Source organism: Onychostruthus taczanowskii, unplaced genomic scaffold (genome assembly GCF_017590055.1).
Source record: "Onychostruthus taczanowskii isolate IOZ18803 unplaced genomic scaffold, ASM1759005v1 scaffold37, whole genome shotgun sequence".
Classification (NCBI taxonomy): Eukaryota; Metazoa; Chordata; class Aves; order Passeriformes; family Passeridae; genus Onychostruthus; species Onychostruthus taczanowskii.
Genome location: NW_024501126.1, coordinates 800,830 through 819,070, shown reverse-complemented (window position 1 = coordinate 819,070; position 18,241 = coordinate 800,830). Strand labels below are relative to the sequence as shown.

The 18,241-nt window shown below is 49.7% G+C and overlaps 1 protein-coding gene across 1 annotated transcript in view; it reads left to right on the top strand.

Annotated features, from left to right (window-relative positions):
• VWC2L (von Willebrand factor C domain containing 2 like) overlaps positions 1–15,461 on the top strand; it is a 46,346-nt gene extending 30,885 nt beyond the window's left edge. Inside the window, exon 4 of the mRNA XM_041411850.1 lies at positions 13,487–15,461. Within this exon, the coding sequence (XP_041267784.1) occupies positions 13,487–13,635 (149 nt within the window). The 3' untranslated portion in view covers positions 13,636–15,461. The remainder of the gene's footprint in view (positions 1–13,486) is intronic.
• Positions 15,462–18,241: the final 2,780 nt, after the last annotated feature.

Sequence of the window (18,241 nt, the reverse complement as noted above, 5' to 3'; positions counted from 1 at the left end):
ATCCCCTGCCATGGGCAGGGATGCAGTAGCAGTGTGCCACGTGGCTGCTTTGACTTCAGGCAGGCAGGCAGCCCCCATGTTAGGGGTGACATTTTCCTTCTTTTAGTGTCTCCAGTTCAGTCTGTGCCAGACATGTGTTTGTGCCCTCATGTCATCCTGCCCCTAACGTTTCACAAGACCTGTCCTCATTTTTCTCCAAAAATTTGCCAGCTCAGAAACAAAGAAAGACAAGAGAGTTTATTCCCTGAGTTTACAATCACTTCATGGCCAGGGAGGAAGGATGCAAAGTAAAGTCAGGGAGGGGATCTGTCTCAGAGGCACTGGGGCAATGCTGTCTTCAAATCAAGCATTTGCCTGGCTTCCTTCTGGGACTAAAACTCTGAGACAGAAAGAAACCAACAGCATAAGTTCTGCCATTGGCAGGATCTCCTGTTCCAAGGTCAGCTGTGGTTGTTTGGAGCGCTTTGCTCTTTGTGACACTTTTGGCTATTGCCGCCCTTTGTACAAGGGACCATCTGGAAATCTGTTCCCAGCTTTAGCAAGTGCTAACAGGGCATGTTTGCTTGCTGGCTGCAGCAGTTCCACCTTGAGCACACTTGGGCTCCCCCTTGTACCCCAGCAAGGCAGGTCTGGGTCCATCCCTGTGTCAGGGCATGCACAAAGCCTTCGAGCCTCCCCAGGTGTTCTCATCCTCTCTTAGGTGCAGGGTTTGCAGTGGGTCTGGCTTTTGGGGTGTTTGTTTTCCCATCTTTTTTTACTTCCTGTGGCTGTTGAGCTCAGCTTTTGTTTTATGTCTTCAGGAGTACAGGAGTGTGTTTCATTTTCCAGATTAGAAAATGCTCAGAGGTATAATCAGGTCCTTCCACAGTATTTAATTATCCATAATTAAAGGCATCTACACAAAGCAGCAGATTTTTCAAAGACTATTCCTGTGTTACATTGCTAATGAATTAAGTAATTAATTGGCATTGAAAAAAATACAATAGGAAACATCAATCTTTTAAAGTAAAGCATTTTTTAAGGGTTTTATAAAATCATTAACTCATATCAGGTCAGTAGCTGTTCTAATGTCTAAATCCCTCTTCTTGCTTTTAAAAAAAAAAAGTTTGTAAGGCACAAAATGAACGCAGGAAAAACAAGGCAGGGAATACTAGCTGAAGAGCATGGAACACTCAGAAATGGGGAATTTTTGAATGTCATTGTCCCTCACTTTGCCACCCTGTCCCACAGTTCTCTCCCCCTGCCAATAAAGTGAGCCAATTCCCATCACACTTGAAAGGGCAGTTCGCAGCCTCAAACCTTCCTGTTGTTGCAAGTCAAATCCAGTTTTCTGCTGGGTTTAGCTGGAATAACCTGCATCCCCTCATGAGCCCCCACTGCCTGTGTGCCTCAGTTTGCCCAGTGCACTTCCCTGTCCCAGGGGAAGGTGGGAGGATAGCAGCCATTCACATCCTGTGGTGCCACTGAGACCAGAGGGTGAGCAAGAATTTCATTCAGGAATTAAGTAATAAAAACTGACTGCAGAGAAGGGTAACAAAGCATTTGGGAAGTCTGGGCAGGAGGGATGCAGAACCACGTGTATGCACCATCATTTTTCCACGGCCTTTTATCATTCCCAGCTGTTACCTCACAGAACAACTGTCCTGTCCCAGCACAACATCACACCTGCAGAGCACAAAGGCCCACGTGCACTGCGGTTTTGCCTTCTGTGGTGACACCCAGGGTTGTGAGCAAGGGAAAGCACCTTCCTTTTCTCATTGGGTGATTTCATTACATGCAGCTGTTCCCATGCACAACCAGCAGCACTCATTTTATCTATCACCAGCCAGACTCTTTCTGAACCATCTGAAAGCATCCTGGAAATGCCACGGACACTGTTAAATTCAGGGAGTGGAACAGCATGGGAAGGGAAAACCTGGGACAAAACCTGGACTACAGCTGCTTCTGCAGCTCCTGGAGAAACCAGGGCAGGTGCCAGCAGAAGTGTTTAGGGGCCTGTTTATTCCAGAAGCACCAACCTCTGCTTGTCCCTTCTGTCCATCAGACCAAGGTGTGCCCATCCTTGCAGAGCTTTGGTCTCCCCATGTGTGTCCTCAGGATCCATCCACCTATCCTGCCCTGCCCCTTCCATTCCCTGCTCCTCCTGTTTCCTCAGGAGATGCAGATTTTGGCACAGCAGTGCCATGCCCTGTCTAATGCCAGGCTTAATGGTTGGGGTGGGGTCAGGGAAGATGTTTTCCTGATTCTCCTTTTCTGTGCCACAGGCAAGTAATTAAATTCCCCACATAAACTAAGAAATACTGTTTCTGCCATTGTGGTTATTCTGTTTCTACAAGTAATCAATCATTTGTATGGATTTGCATAGAAATGAGAGCTTTGCCACTGCAGCCCATCCTAAATTTAGAGGGATGAAAATAGGCAGATCCAAAGGCTGATACTGTTAAACACCCCCAGGAGATCGATCCTTTGACTGGAAGGGGAACCTTTGCTGACTGACTTTAACTTTGACCATTAAATTCCCCTTTCACATCTTACCCGCCTGTGGCCATCATTTCTGTGCCCATCATCATGGAGGCCAGGAGGGTGGGAATAGTGGTGGAGACTGTGGAGGCCAGGGAGATGGGAATGGTGGTGAAGGCAGCAGGAGATGGGTTCTGCTCAAAGTCAGCAGCAGAAAGCCCAACAGCTCAAACACAAGCCAAGAGCAGGAAGAAATGGTTTCCACAGCAGCTCCTCCCTTACATGGAAAAGTTTATCTTTGCTTTGAACTCCCATTTCTGACACAACCCCACATTTAAAACCACCACCACAAAAATCTGTCACCAGGTGGGAAGCACACGTGGGACCGTGCTGGTGCCCTCAGAGCATCACATTCGTGCCATGATGGCAGAAAGGCCTGAGGGCACTTTTCCATCAGCCGACCCCATCCCGCAGGGATCTGGACTGCAGGGATGCTGTTTTCCAGACAGGAGCTGGAGGCTGATCCCAGGCCTGTGGTTCCCCCCAGCTCAGGAAGCCCCCGCTGCCCTGGCAGGGCCTCTGTGCCAACAGGCAGCGACTGCCGCCGCAGCAGGGCCCGGTGCTGGCCTGGCTGCTCCACCGCCAAAGGAACAGCTCACACAAATGTGTAGCAGTCCTGGTTCTTCCCTGCATTTTTTTGCTCCTGTTTGAAACAAAATGAGCCCAGTCAAAGTTTCCATTTCATTTATGACTGATCTGAAAAAAATCCCCTCACCCCATAAAACATCGCACAGCTGTAGTGACCACGTTAGATTCAATTCTGGCTTTATATTGAGTTGACATGAAGCCAGCTCTCTTCCATACATCATCTGTGATTGCAGTTAAGCATGAAATACTGTTTTAATTCTTACACCAAATGTGGGATTTTTTTCTGAAGAAAAAAAGACATAAAAATGTTAAAGTGGCCCATAAAAATCATTATATTTTCACATGAAGCACAACCAAGAGGCAAATAAGTTGGCTAAAAGCTCACAGGACCCAGGGAAAAAGTCTTGCTTGTTATTCTTTTGTTGTTAACCTTTGCCTTTGAGTGGAGATTCTTGGGCAGGGACCACAGGCCTGGTGCTTTGGCATCCAGTGCTGTTTTCCTAGATCAGTGTCCTCTCACACCTGCACGGACCAAGAGCTGCACTGCTGCTCCCTGGCAGTGTCCCAGTGTCCTGGGAGCTGCCCAGAGCACTGCAGAGTGAACGTGCAGTCAGGTCCTTGGATGAGTTTGCTTCTCTGCATCCCAGCTCCCTTCTTGGGCAATACTGGCTGCAAGGGCAGTCGCCAGGACCGTGGCTGCTCCTGGCACCTGAGCCAGTGAGGTGAAGGCAGCACAAACACTACAGCACATTATGTATGCATTTATATTTTTTCTTCCTTCACTTAAATGTTTAGTCTCTGGAAGGTCCAACTTTTCCTCCCTTTGGCTGTTGATTTTACTGGTAACATTGTTTGCTGATGCAGTATTTTTACGGTAGGTCTATTAATTCATTTCATTTAAATTAATCTATTTGATACCAGCTGAAAAAAAACCCACCTCACCTCATGCTATGTTTGACCTACTGAAAAAATGAATGCACCTTCAGTACTTTTAGAATTCATTTTGGGAAGTGCCTATTTAGACAACTTTTTGAAAGCCTGCTACTTACCTGAAAGGTTAAAATTACCTCAGAGTAGCTTTCATTTCCCACAACTACAATCTACCTGTATTAAAAAAAAGACAAAAAAAAAAAAACTATGCTATTTTCCCAAAACTTTATGCCGTCTGCAAAAATATACTTAAGGGTTAATCCTGTTCGTTTGCTCAGGTAAATGTTGAAACACACATTTCTCCTTTAATAGATGGTTATTTCTGGCTTTGAGGTGACACAGTTTTCCTTCTCCAGCCCAGAGTGGGCACAGTAAAAGCTGGTTCAGAAAACCAGCTCTGGATGCACAGTTCCTGCCTAGGCAATGCTGGGCTCTTTGCCTTTGCAGGTTTTTTTATCATACACTAAACTTTTCAGTGCTGATCAAGGTATTTGCACACACAGATCCTTTTAAAATGAAGAGGAATTTGGTATGTAAATCCCATAGGTGACTTTGAAAATGCCAACCTGTATTTTACACTAAAAGAAGGGGGGAAAGCCCTGGATTTACAGATGAGTCAGAAGCACTGGGAGTTGCTCTTCTGCTGTGTGGGAGCTGATCCATGTGCTGGCTCCTCCAGCCAGGTCACTTCAAGGCTGCCTGCATTGGGGTGTATGAGTCAGCAGAGTGAATAAAAGGTTATGAATTTGATACTTGTTAATTCTCTCTGCAGCAATGCCTAACCCTGCTGGCCAGCAGTCCCTAACCCACAACTGGGTTAGAAACCCAGTCAAATGGGCAGACTGGAGCTGGAGGTTTTGCAGGGTGCACAGGACTGGGGGAAATGTCCATATGGGACATATGGGAGGCAGATACCATCATCTAAAGCAGTGGGAAATGTACTGCTTGCATTATTTTCTTTGGCGTGCCCAGATCATGAGCTTTGCTCCACCATCTCCACATGCCTTCCCCAAGTGAGCTGTGCCAAGGTCTGACCCAGAGCTCTGCTGCCCCGGCACGGGCAGGGCCCAGGGAAGGGCAGGTTGGACCATCCAGAAGCCATCAGACACTGGAAGCTATGGCTGCTCCATCCCTGGAAGTGTCCAAGGTCAGGTTAGATGGGGCTTGGAGCAGATGGTCCAGCAGAAGGTATCCCTGCCCATGGCAGAGGGAGGTGGTGGATGAGCTTTAAGGTCTTTCCAACCCAAACCATTCTGGGATTCTGTTTGCCCCCTGTTGTCCAGCTCATCCCACAAGCACAGAAGGTGAAGAGTGGGGTGGGGCTCCACCATTTTCAGCTGATGCATTTTAGCTGTGGAAGGGACACTGTCCTCATCTGTCTTGGTGAGGGATGGTGTCCAGCCTGTCCGCGGAGCTGGGATCGGTGTCGGTGCCCATGGACGTCACGGCTGCCAAACAGACGCTTTGAAATTGCACCCATAGATCTTCCCTGCACCAAAACGTCCCTGCTCCACTATTTAGTGATGCCTCAAGTTACATCTCCACATCAAATTAAGTAGCTGTGCTATCAATAAGGAGGAGTAATGCGTGTATTCCCTTCTGCATGTCTCCCTGTCCCTCATTTGTTTGCTGCTGCTGATTAAGACGGATAACGAGCCATCAGTATTTTTCTAACTGCAGTGCAAAGCGGTGAGGCCTAAATCAGTCTCTGTCACTGGGTGCCAGCTCACGATTTAGGGAACTCGACTGGAGCCCCTGCATTCATTAGACTGCAAGGCAGCAGGTACTGGGGATTGTCTGAGCAAAGCCTGGATGATGTGACCCCCTCTGTGTGCGGAGCGCCAGGAGGGGATGTGGGGCCACCAGGAGGTCCCTGTCCCACTGGGCTGGCTGGGAGCTGCTGCTGTGTTATATTTTCTTTGTTGTGTGGCTGCATGGCTGGCAAAAGTCAGTGGAACAGCTCCCATGGACCTGAATTGAGCTTTTCACCTCCCCCTCACCTTCTTAATGCATTCCTTCTAATGATGGAGGGCTGGCGTGGAGTGAGCCACTTGGATTTAATTTGGACTAGGATACTGCAGATATATATATATTTTAATACAGAGATTAAATAACTTTTAGGCATCTCCAGGCACCCAGTGATGTGAATTATGGATGGAAAAATCTCTCCTGTAAATAGGCAGTACTTGAGAAGGGCTGTTAACATTGACTTCTAAGCAGAGAAAAATGCAGGAAGGATGGAAAAGAGCTGCAGATCAGCTTCAGAGGAGAGTAATTCTTCGGGGCAGTGGTGCACACGACTGAGAGTTCATGGACATCTAGAAGGCACCACCAGATGACGCCAGGAGCTGTTAGGCACAGCCAGCTCTCCCTGCCTGGCTGGACAGGGTGGCAGGGGAGGAGTGAACCTCCCATCTTGGAGTCACCTCAAGGAGGAGACACTTGTTACCACAGCTGGGAGCCACAGAGTGACAGGACAAGGGGGAATGGGGTTAAACTGACTGAGGCCAAGACTTTCTTTTGGTATTTTACAATATCAACAGCAATCAAAAAAAGGGGAATGGAGCAATTCCTGAGCTTTTGAATGGCAGGGTTTTGGAAGGGTGCTGGAGCCACCACTGGCCCACTGGAGGGAGGGAGGTTTAATGTGTGGGACTCAGGCTGGCATGGGTTGGTAGATTCAGGTCTTAGTGCTCCTGAAAATGGAGCACATACAGATTTTACTGAAGGGGCGGGTGATGCATTGATGCAGTCTCTGCATCACAGGAGAGCTCACTGCTGCCTAAGAGTGTGGGCAGGCTGAGAAGCAGCTTCCAGACTTGACGGTGATCAGGATGGGGACACTGACCTGAAGCAGTCCCATTTCCAGCCCTGCAGGAGTCTCTGTGCAGGTTGGGTGGCTGGGCGATGATGGACTTTGGAGTCCAGGGGGTTCTTTTCTCCTGGTGTTTGTACTGGGAGGAGCTGTGTGCTCTGTAGCCTGGAGAAAATGGACATCACCTGCAGGAGCAGGGAGCAGCAGAGCCACAGCACAGCCCCTCCTGCCACCACTGAGAAGTGGCGGACATGGATCAGATCCAGGGGTTACTGGGGTGAGAACTCACTGCCCCACATCCTGGGATCATGGCAGCCCTGTTCCCAGTGCGCCCTCAGGCTTCAGCCATGCTCCGAGCCAGGATCTCCAGCTCTGGCCTCCTTCTAACACAAGAAAGTCAAGGGTTGTTTTCTTTGGGTGGGGTTTTCAGCTGCCCCTGCAGAGTGTCACCAAATTTAATTTCCAGCAGGGCAAAGCTCAGCATCACCAGCTGATTTCTTTGTGCCTCACCTCCTGCTTTGCCCGCTGCCTCCTCGTTCCCCCAGAGAGCGGGGCTGGCACTCTCCATAGCAGGCAGTGAAAACAGGACTTCTTCCCTCCCCAACTCCTTAATTAAAGCCACAAATTGAGCTCTTTTCTCCCAATCTGAAGTGATCACATAAATAGCATTGCCAGAGCTAAATGAACATTTGAAAAGATCCTGCAGGATCAGCAGAGAGGAGCGGTGTTAACCTCCAGAAACGGCGGCCATCATTAAAAACAAGATGGTGGTTTTCCTTCCCTTCTGAGCAGAGTTCAGCCTGGACATGGAAGAAGTCCCCCCAAGATGCAGGCACAGGCAATTTCTTGTTTCTGTGACAGAGAGTGGGGATTCTGCTGTGTTTTTCCTCTTTTTCTGTTGGGGATCCATGAGCATCCTTGTGTGGATTCCAAGTGTCATTCTCATTTGGTCCCTGCTTTGCAAGGGGTTGTTTCAGCACCAGACACCAGTGCTGGAGACTGCATGGCTTGTGGTGTGGCACGGTCATGGTGAAGCCTGGGAGAGGCCTGCTTTGTGGAGACATGCAGAGGAAAATCTGCCTTCCCACTGGGAAGACCCTTGGCCATGCTCAGTAGAAACACCTCCCCCAGGCCAAAACACACTGCCAACAGCAAACCCCCATGCCCAGTTGTGTTCATGGTCGAGCTCCAAAAGCAAAGTCATCGAGCCTCATTCAGCTGAGCAAGTATCCAGGGGGATGTTCCAGAAGGTATCCATTCCTAAATACTGTCAGGAAACAGCAGTTTTGCACTTATCTCTTGCAACTTCAATTGTGGGGCACACCACTTGGGAGTGTGAGGGATGGCTGCTGAACTGAGCTGCTATTTAGCAGCTGTCTTAACTAGGCAGATAAGCGTAGCCATCAGCACCTCTCTCCTTGATGGAATCCATTGACTGAATAAGCTAAATTCTCCTGGAGTCAGCTTTAGTATTTCCTAAGGGGATGGGGAGGCTCTCAAAGAAGTGGCAGGAGACATATTTTACTGAGGGGAAGCTACCTCCCTTGCTGGAATCAGAGGTTGCACAATGAGAAGTTCTCGTGGAGACGATGAGCTTTGTCTGGGGCAGGATGCTATTCAGGGCACATCTGAATATCACTGTTGGCCTGAAGTGATCCGTGCTTGCTGTTTGATTAACATTTGATTTCCTTTTATTGCTTCTCTGCACACACAAAGCTAAATTCAGAGCTGCTGAAAGCCACAGGCAGAGCTGCTGAGTTCAGTAAAACCATCTGAGGAGTCACAGGGAGCTGGGGGGACGCTGCTGCTCTGCACCGAGTGGCTCCAAGGCATCAGCTCATGGTGTGGGAGAGAGCCTGGCCCCTGAATTCCCTCTGGAACAGGGGTGCAGTGGAGCAGGGTCATCACCCAAGTACCTGATCTTCAGCTGATGCTTGCAGAATTTCACATCGTTCTCCCCAAACAACAAACCAAATATGATTTTTTTTTACATCTCTCCCATCAAACCAGCATCTGAATGTCCCTAATACATCTCCATAAAAATCTTCACAGCTGTTCTAGCAAACAGCCTGGAGTACTGCTGGCTTTTATGAGTATTAACTATGTTAAGCAAAGCAAATTTCACTATTACACTGTCTGTGGGAGCAGCAAACTTCTCCCATCAGTCTCCCTGAGCAAGGCAAAGGGTGATTAGTGTCCTGTTATCGTCACAATTGTGGTTTAAGATGCTTTTACCGAGAGCAGGACAACAGCCCTGGCCCAAAGCAGCTTCTTGTTCCTGCTGCTATTATCATACGTAACCTGATGTGCCTGACGTGTCATCAGACATTTCTGAGCTGCCTCCTCCTTGGAATGATAATTAAAAACCCATACTGGTGTTCTATGTCATTCTTTGGGGGTTTGTTTTGGCATTGATTTGGCAGACCCTGGTCTCATCCAGTTAGTCCAAGCAGCCACAGTGGGAAAAGCTCAGGGCAGTGCTGGGTTGCGGCCCTGAGCTTTTGAAATGTTGGGAGGGGGAAAAGAATATTAGAGAATTTAAAAGAGTCTGTTGAGCTCTGCTGCACAGAAAAAAAACCCACCAAATCAAAACAAACAGGACTTGATTTCTTGCTGTGGGTTCTGGTTGTGGCTTTAAGGGCTGCAGCCCCTCCAAGGCACATGGCACAGCCATGCAGATCCCCAGGTGCTGGAGGTTATCTCCACCAGTAGCTGCCAGCTCTATAAATCCCAAAGTTTCTGGAAAACTCCCTGGTGACTTATGCTCCAGCCAAGCAGCATTTTCTGTGCCATGGCACATTTTCACCTGGATTTTAGCAGTGCAGGCTCCCTCTCTGAGTGCCTCTTTTTCACACCTTCACCGCGGGTGCAATGTTTGCTGCATCCCAGTTTGAACAAACAGGATCCAGTTTTCCATGTGCAAGTGGGAGAAGTTTAAATGGGGGAGGAAGAAAAAGCAGAGGGGGAGGGACTGGCTGGTAGTGATTGTGCTGGAAAACTGGATTTCAGGCAGTGGCAATTTAAGCTGAATTATCACACATGCAGTGTGGAAATTTTGCCTTCTGTTAGAAATCCGTGTTTCTGTAGGGATGGGGGAGCAGTGGGAGAGAGAGGATGCAATAAAGCTCTGTCCAGCTCACTGTGGTGAGCAAAAGAAACCATTTCACTCAGGCAGTGCAGAGGGGGCTGTTTTGGGAGTGCTGGAAAAGAAAAGGCCCAGAGCAGTGGCAGTGCTGGCCCAAATTAAAATTACTAAAGTCCATCAGGAGAGAGGCAGAACATCTCACAGGAGGGCAGATGTCAGCAGAGCCCTGAGTCATGTTTTCCTCCATTTTGCTAAAAGCCAAGAAGAAAGCAAGCAAACCAAATTGCTGTGATTTTTCCCTCAGTTCAGCAGCTCTGCCAGCAGCTCCCTGGGCAGCCCAGGGATGCTCGGTGCTGCTGCAGCGAGGGCTGGCTTGGCAGCCTCTGGGATTTCCCCACCATAGCTGTCATTTCCCCCTTTGCCTTATCCCTTTGGGATGGGGGCAGTATCCCAAGGATTTTCCTTTAGAGATGCTTGCCAGGTCCTTCCAGGCTCAACAGATACCAGGGATCAGAGGGGCAGATCATTAGTGTTTAATTACAGATTTGCAGAGTTGCCCCATGTCCCTGGCTGGGACAGGGACATTGCTGTACTGCTGTCTCCAGAATAAGGGATCTCCTCTCCATGGGGACCTCAGAGGTGCAGGTGATGTTTTTAGCACATCCCCCTCATCCATCTCCTCTTCTCTTGAGTGTCTGCTTTCTGCTCCTCCCTGTCCTGGGGCATTAGTGAATGGTATTTATTAATTATTTTATTTCTATATGAGCTGCTGGGGAAGCTCATGAGGGAGAAGATAACTGGGGCTGCTGGGAGGAGAAAGGGCAGCCAAGGAATGTACTGATAAGCAGGATGAAGGAAAAATAACCTTTTCCCAACTGGCAGCACTCCATCAGCCAGCCCCAACGCCATCACCCTTGGCTGGCCATGATCCCTGCAGCACTGAGGTGCCAAAGTCCCATGAGGGAGGTCCAGAGCCTGTCTGGAAGGCAAAGCTGACCCACCTGAGTGAGCAAACCTGCTGGCTCCTCAGTGCCAGCCTCCCAGCTGTTCCCAGCCCCTGGTATGGGCTGGCAGTGCTGTAAATCCAGACAAAGCTGCGTCTGGAGACATGCGTGGGTGTGGAGGCAGCGCTGGCCTCTCAAATGAGTTGCTTAACAGGCAGGGCAACAAGAGAGATGATCTTCCCCTTTCCTTGCCACCCTCATCTCCAAAGGAAGCTCCTTTGTTTATATTACAATGAAAAGGAGGGTTTTTTGCCGTGGGAGTGCAGGGCAGGCTGTTGAGTGGAGGCTGCTCATCCTGGGCATCCCGGACATCGACAGGCAGTCAGAGCACCCCACTAACCTGCCATCCCAGGCAGTTATTCCAACTTCAGACACAGCTAGCTGCAGTTATTGGAATTTTCATGGCATTTCAACCCTGGACATTTAACAGCAGCAAATGACCTGACAGTGATGCCCTTGCTGGGTCATAACACACCCCCCACCACCAGGCTCCAGGAAACAGGGAATTAAACCAGAGGTGAAGAGCACAGGCAGTGGCACAGCCAGCACAGGGACTCAAAGACTCTGAGAAAGTGTGACAACTTCACTGGGTTGCCAGAGACATACCACAGTTGGAATCACAGCCTTTCCAACCAGGATGGTGTCTTCCAGACAGATGTCAATTTGGGAAATCTTCAGGTCCTGACCAAAACACGTCATGACTGCTCTAACCTCATGCCTGCAAGGAAAAACACAGATACCATGTGTGCAAATGTAGAGTTTGGCTGTTCTGTTCATGCTCTTGCCTGGTAGCTCCTGGCTTTAAAGTTCTTTGCAGTTTGCAATGGCTGAGGCTGGAGGGGCTCTTTGGAGCTTGTATAGCTCAAGGCCCAGCTCACAGCAGCCTGAAAACATCCCCACTCACAGGGCTGCTCCACCTGGGCTCTGGCTCAGCACGTGCAGTGCCATCTCCTTGTTTGGAGTAAAAGCTTCCTCCTGGAATCCTGATGGAATTCAATGCTGGCCCAGCCAAGGAGGAGGCAGCACGGAGCAGCCCAGACCTTCCCAGTCCCACAGCCTGCCTTCCCAGACCCTGCCCATGGAGAAGCAGCAGTCCTGGGCTACCCCTGTCACCCCAAATTCTGTACAGGAGCCATCCCAGGCATCTTCCTCCGGCCCTTCTGTCATGGCCTGATGAAGATGGATGTGAAATGCTGCTGTAGAGCCATGCTTGAAGGGGCCTTTAATGAAGGCAGGAGGGTGTTGAAACACAAGTAACACTCAGGCACCCTGGATTATCTGGTTAAGCCCAGCCCTGCCAGACTCGTGGCCTGTTCAACAGAGGCTCCTGAGTATCACCTTGCTGAGGTCAGGGATCATAAATAGCTCTCTGAGAGTGTAAAACGTGGCACCCTGGCACTGGCTGGCTACAGCTCAGCCTGTTTCCAGCCTCCTGAGGGACCCTGTTTCCCTTTCCCAGCCTTAAACCTAAGCCTTAAGGAACAACTTGCCTGTAATTCCATGTCTGCACACACTTTCACCTTTGGAATGCACCTCATGCACTGGAGGCATAGATTAAAACTGGTGGCCAGTCAAGGGGTGACATTTCAGAGCAGCACTCGAGCCACAAAACACTTTTCAAATGCCTTTATGCTTCCCCCATGTCACCAGTGTGACTGCCTTGAATTTTTTGTGTGGCTCTGACATTAATTCCTGGCACTAAGCAGTGAAGGAGTGAGAGGGGAAGAGGAGAAATCTTGCAGAGGGACAGATGGGCAGTGGATATTTGTGGGGCTTTTATGAGGAGGAGAAAAGGGTTTTAGGATTCCTTCCTACCCAACCATTCTGTGACTGGGAAATAAGGTCCTTGCTGACTTGCTGCTCAGCTTTGATATTATGCAATAAAGAATTAAAAAAAAAAAATTACCCAAAGCAATAATAAGCAGATTAAAGGAATTACCCTTGAGGAGAATAACCAAGATTTTATCAGAAAGCTAATTTGAGAGGTGATGCAAGAAATAATTTTTGGTTAATAGCTCCAAGCTGGTGGAGGTCCTTGGGGTTACCTGGTGTTGGAGCATGGCTGCCAATGGCCCTAGGGGATGGATTGGCTCTGGACCCTGCAGCTCCCTGCAGCCTTTCCAGACTGGAGCAGTAAAGGCTGGGCTGTGTCCTCATGCTTATCCTCATGGTCCTGTCCATCCTGCAGCCAAAATTTAAGGAGAAAGAGGTACTAAATTAGTGGTCAGCCAAGTAGAAGAAGCTGACTGCCAATGCCATTTGTTCTAGGGGCTGGGTGCAGAAACAGAGAGGAAAGTTTCAAGGCCTTTATTTTCCCCTTTGGTGCCTGAGTGCAACCAAAAAATGAGAAGGGATTACTGTGGCTCCACGGCTGGGCACTGAGCAAGGTGGGAGCATTGCTGCAGATGTCAGCAGTGCTGGTGGCACGGCCAGAGCACAGCAGGGGGCTGGCACCGGGTCCCTGCCTGTGCCAGGCTCGGGGCAGAGTGCTGCCCCCAGTCAAACACGGAGTATTTATCCTGTTACCCCCGTGTGTTTCCGCAGGTCCCAACTGCTTTGCGGGCACCACGATCATCCCCGCGGGCATCGAGGTGAAGGTGGACGACTGCAACATCTGCCACTGCCACAACGGGGACTGGTGGAAGCCAGCGCAGTGCTCCAAGCGCGAGTGCCAGGGCAAGCAGGCTCTGTAGCGGCCCCTGGCCAACAGCCCGCTCACGGTGATGGCGATGATGGTGATGATGAAGGAACGGCCTCAATGCTGCCCAGTGTCCGACCTCCTGCCAGCCGCAGCAGGGTGCCCGGCAGGCCCTGCGCGGGTGCCGCGTGAGCAGAGCTCGGTGCCTGTGGGCAGGGTGTCCCCGTGCCCCCTGCAGCTCCTGTCCCGCTGTTCACGCTCTGCTCCCGGTGTCCAGGTGTCTGCTTTGCTGTGGGAGTCACCGGGGGAGGACAGCAGGAAAACAGCCCACGCACGTTCCTGGCCTGGCCGTGCCTCCGAGGCACGGATGGATTCACGGCTCTCACTTTCTACAGCGTGGATCGTGGGGTTTTTCACAGTTATTTATTTGAAGGTTTTTTGCTATTGTGATTTTTTTTTTTTTAAGTCTCTTCCTAAGCTGGGATCATCGGGACAATACAGCTACGAGTGGAGCAATAGATGGAGCATTTGTATTGTGTCTGTAAGCGCAGGTGGCACTAAGGACAGGAGGGAGGTAGAAATTACAAGGAATGGGGGGGTTTAAAAAATCCCAGCTGGAATGTAACCTGCAGCAGGACCGAGGCAGATACACAAGTACAGACTGGACAGCCACAACACAAAGCTGTATCTGTGTTACACTTTCTCCACTGAGTGGGGACAATAAAGTTGAAGACACCTACACAGTCAATGTGACCTTGATGGGAGCAGGGCCCACAGCTGCTGCATGGGCAGGCTGGGGCAGCCAACCAGAAGGTGCTCCATGAGAGCAACATCTTACCTGCCTTGTCTGTGTGCGATTCCTGGCTGGGGCATTGGTGGTGGAGCAGAGGGAAGAGGGCCCAACCTGATTCCTGGCTGAGCACTTGCTCACCTGCCTTGTCCCATCCCGAGGCTGCTCTCACTGGAGCCAAGGGCAGTGTTTCATTGCCTTCAGCGACAGCAGGTCACTATTAAAATACGGGATCACCCCACTGCGGAGGTTTCCAGGAATGTCCTATGGCTGTGGGAGCACTAAACTGGCTCAGCTGGCAGGTAAGACCCTTTGCTGCAGTGGGAGGGAGCTGCACCCACACTGCCAAGGACAAAGCAAGCCATGGTGCAGCAGGGCTGGGCTGGGCTCCTGTGAGGGCTGTCTCTCAAAAGCAGCTGCTCTCTGTGCCTGCCTGCCAGGAGCAGAGGTCCCAGCAGCCAAGGGTCCCCATCAGGCTTTCCAGCACTGGTACCTCCTGCCTTCTCAGGCCGCAGCTTCCAGGCCATACTGTGAAAGAAAAGCCACCAGTGTCATCTCCCTGCCTGCCTGGCCAGGCGAGCACAGGGGCCTTTCCCTGTCTGTCCACGCTTGGTTCCCTGCTGTTTGCTCAGTCCATGGGGGTGGCGGTGCTCATTTTGTTCAGAGTTCGGGCTCCAGTCCAGCACCTGCCCTCAACAGTGACAGCAGCAAATCCTCTCCACAGCATCCTCACCGAAGCAGATCAGCACATCAGGCTCAGTTTATACACACTAATGCCTTTATACTTTCTTTTCTTCCCCATTTTGGTGTTTTCCTGGAGGGCAGGGGTGGGAGGAGCACTTGGCACAGCAGCTGCTGTCTGTGGCTGAGCACTGGCTCCCTGCAGGCCGAGCTGGTTCCGTTCGAGGCGTCATCGCCACATTTCTTTGTAAGCTGTTGCCTGCCAATGACTATCCAGTTTCAAAACTTTCAAACAATAGTGTGCCTGAAACTAGTGAGAAAAAAAAAATCTGTACAAATGGGAGGGAGGGGTCCTAGAAACAATATTTGATGTGTAAAAGACTATATTATTAAAAAATTATTTTGTTAAATATAAAGTGTGTGAACCAGCAAAAAAACCCCAGAATTACATATTTGTGGTGTATTTTACTCTGCTGCTCATCAGCCCCTCAAGCTCCCAATTCCCCATCTCATCCCTTGCTCCAGCTCCTGCCTCTTCACAGTATTGGTGAGTGCAGCTGGGGTGGGAAGAGGAGGTGGGGAGCCTGGAAGTAGCCATGAGAATCCCATGGGTGGGATGGGTTGCTCAGGGAGTGTCTCAGGAGTAACTCACTCAACCAGTTTTGCTTTGCCAAACCAGGATTCCCGTTTGTGGAGCTGCCATGGGCCAACACAGCTCCCAGGCTCTCACTTCAACCTCCATCTGCTTTTTTATTACTTTTACTGGTGCCATTTTATATTTGATGCCATTTCCTGAACATGGAAATTTGCTTTCAGTTCACAAACTCCTTTTGATACCTCCAGATGCATCATTATTTACACTGATTAGTAGTTACTCTAATTAATTACAGCTTAATTACTGTAGTTAATGTTTGTACAGTGCTTGGAACAAGTACAGCACTATACGTGCCACATATTATTATTTTCTTCGTTATTAATTAAGCACCATCTCCATTCCATGCTGTGCTACTTCATTATTTCCCAAGGAGTCACAGTAGCACCCTTCTTCCCACCCAGGAGTACTTTTGTCCCAGCTGCCTGTGGGATGCTGCAGTGCTGGAATGACATGGCAAGAGCAGGGGGGTTGCAAAGGAACATGGGAGTGCTCAGGATTTTGCCCTTCACTCTTGCACAGCACTGTGGAAGATAAATGGGAAGAAGAGGCAGATGGGGGGGACCCCTTGACCCCAAGGAGCCCACACAGGGAGCAGGAGCGTGCTCTGGGTCACACGAGGGGAACCCTGCACATCCCATTGTGGATGTGTCTGCAAGGTCCCTGTAGCTCAGACTGTAGAAGGGAAACTGATTCCCCCAAATCCAGCAGTGTCAGTCCCACCGAGGGATCCCACAGCTCTGGGACCACAGGGAGAAGTGAAGGGCACTGATCATTTTCTAGGAAACCTTCCACTGTTTATGTGGAAGACTTGCCAGTCACAGGTGGGCAGTGTCTCCACAGCACTGGGGGTGCCAGTAGCCCCAAAAATCCATCGCCACCACTCTGCTTCCCATCAGCCCCTCTCAGGCCAGGGTGGAACCAGAACTGAATTCCCATCAGGCACTCTCCAGATACACTAAAGAATGAATCCTCATCCCAATCTCCTCCTTTTTTTTTTTTTTTTTTAATGTTGTAGTTCATTTCTTTCTTTAATTAATCACAGCTCTGGGCCAGCCAGGCCCATTAACTACTCTTCTCATTTAGACCTTTCAGAGATGCAGTTGCAGATGCAATTTAATTTGTTGACCCGTGATCGATAGCAATTAATACCATCTCTTTAATCTTGTTGAAAGGTTCATCTTGGGCTTCCAGAGGCTGCCAGCTGAAGGGAAAGGTGCCTGGTACATATGTTATCAGATGGGAGAGCACAACCTCCTCTGTGGGCACCGTCCTCCCCGTGCCCCCAGGCTGACACTCTTGAAAATACATCAGGTATTTGTGGGAGATGGAGGAGAGAAGGTGGATAAAGGTGAGGGAAGATGCTGAGGGGTGAAGAAGAGCAGAGGGCTCTGGTAGGGCAGAAGGCAGGGGAAGGTAGAGTTGATGGATAGAAAAATGAGGGGAGATAGAAATGGTACAGCCTAGCAGAGGTGGCTGGAAAAGGGAGCCAAAAGGACTGGAACTGGAGCAAAAGAGCAGGTCAGAGAGTGGACAGCTCAGAGGCAACACCTTCAGCAGGAGCAACAGTGAATTTTGCAGAAGAAACAGACCCAGAGTCAGGAAAATGCTTCCTCTTAGGGTTCTTACACCCAAACCTCACTGACGTGATGCCACTTTTGCCCCCCAAATGCAGCAGCTGTGTACAGTTCCCTCCTCCTTCTCCTAGCAGTGGGAAAGCCCATCCCAGGAGCATCACCTTTCCCTGTCCTCATTAACATGCCATTAGTTCAAGATTGTTTTATAATTACAGAATTATTTCCTGCACACCCCAGGGGGAATGACTCAGCTCCGGAGCACAGCAGGGCAATGTCTTTCTCCCCCAGGAAGCTGCAAATCACACTCCAAGCCAGGCTGAGCTTGGGAAAATCCCCAGCTTGGGGTACTCCCCATGCTACCAGGGCTCCTGAGGCAGCAGCTTCAGTGGCACACAGTGAGCTGAGTGCCCTGGTGACCATCCCCTGGATAACAGATCCACTGCAGCAACCCCTGTCCAGCTAGAGGAAAAAGCAAAGAGCAAATCCCAGGATTCCAGCACAGCAAGAGCAATAATGTGTTTCTCTTTGGTGGCTGTTAAAGAGGAAAGAGGGCCCATGTGGATACAGGGCAAATGAATGCCCTTTACACAGCAAAAGGACATGGGTTTGCAACAGCAAGTCAATAGAGAAAATGAAAAATATATCAAGAATCCAGCTTCCTTGTGGTGTGGAAGCTTAGCTTTTAAAACACAGGGGACGGAAGGCATGGAAAGGGATTGCCTGTATTTATATATTTAGGATCATAGAATGGTTTAGGTTGGAACCTTTCAAGGGCCCTCTAATACACCATATGGATTTATTTGTATTTGTAGATAGACTACCCTTTTTTTTTTTAAGAGAAAGTATCTTTTTATCATCACTAAGTCCAGTACCTAAAAACCTCCACTCTCAGAAGATGCCAGCTCATGCTCCCACTCAGCAACACACAGACAAAGGGATATTTATGCACTAGGAAATTGGA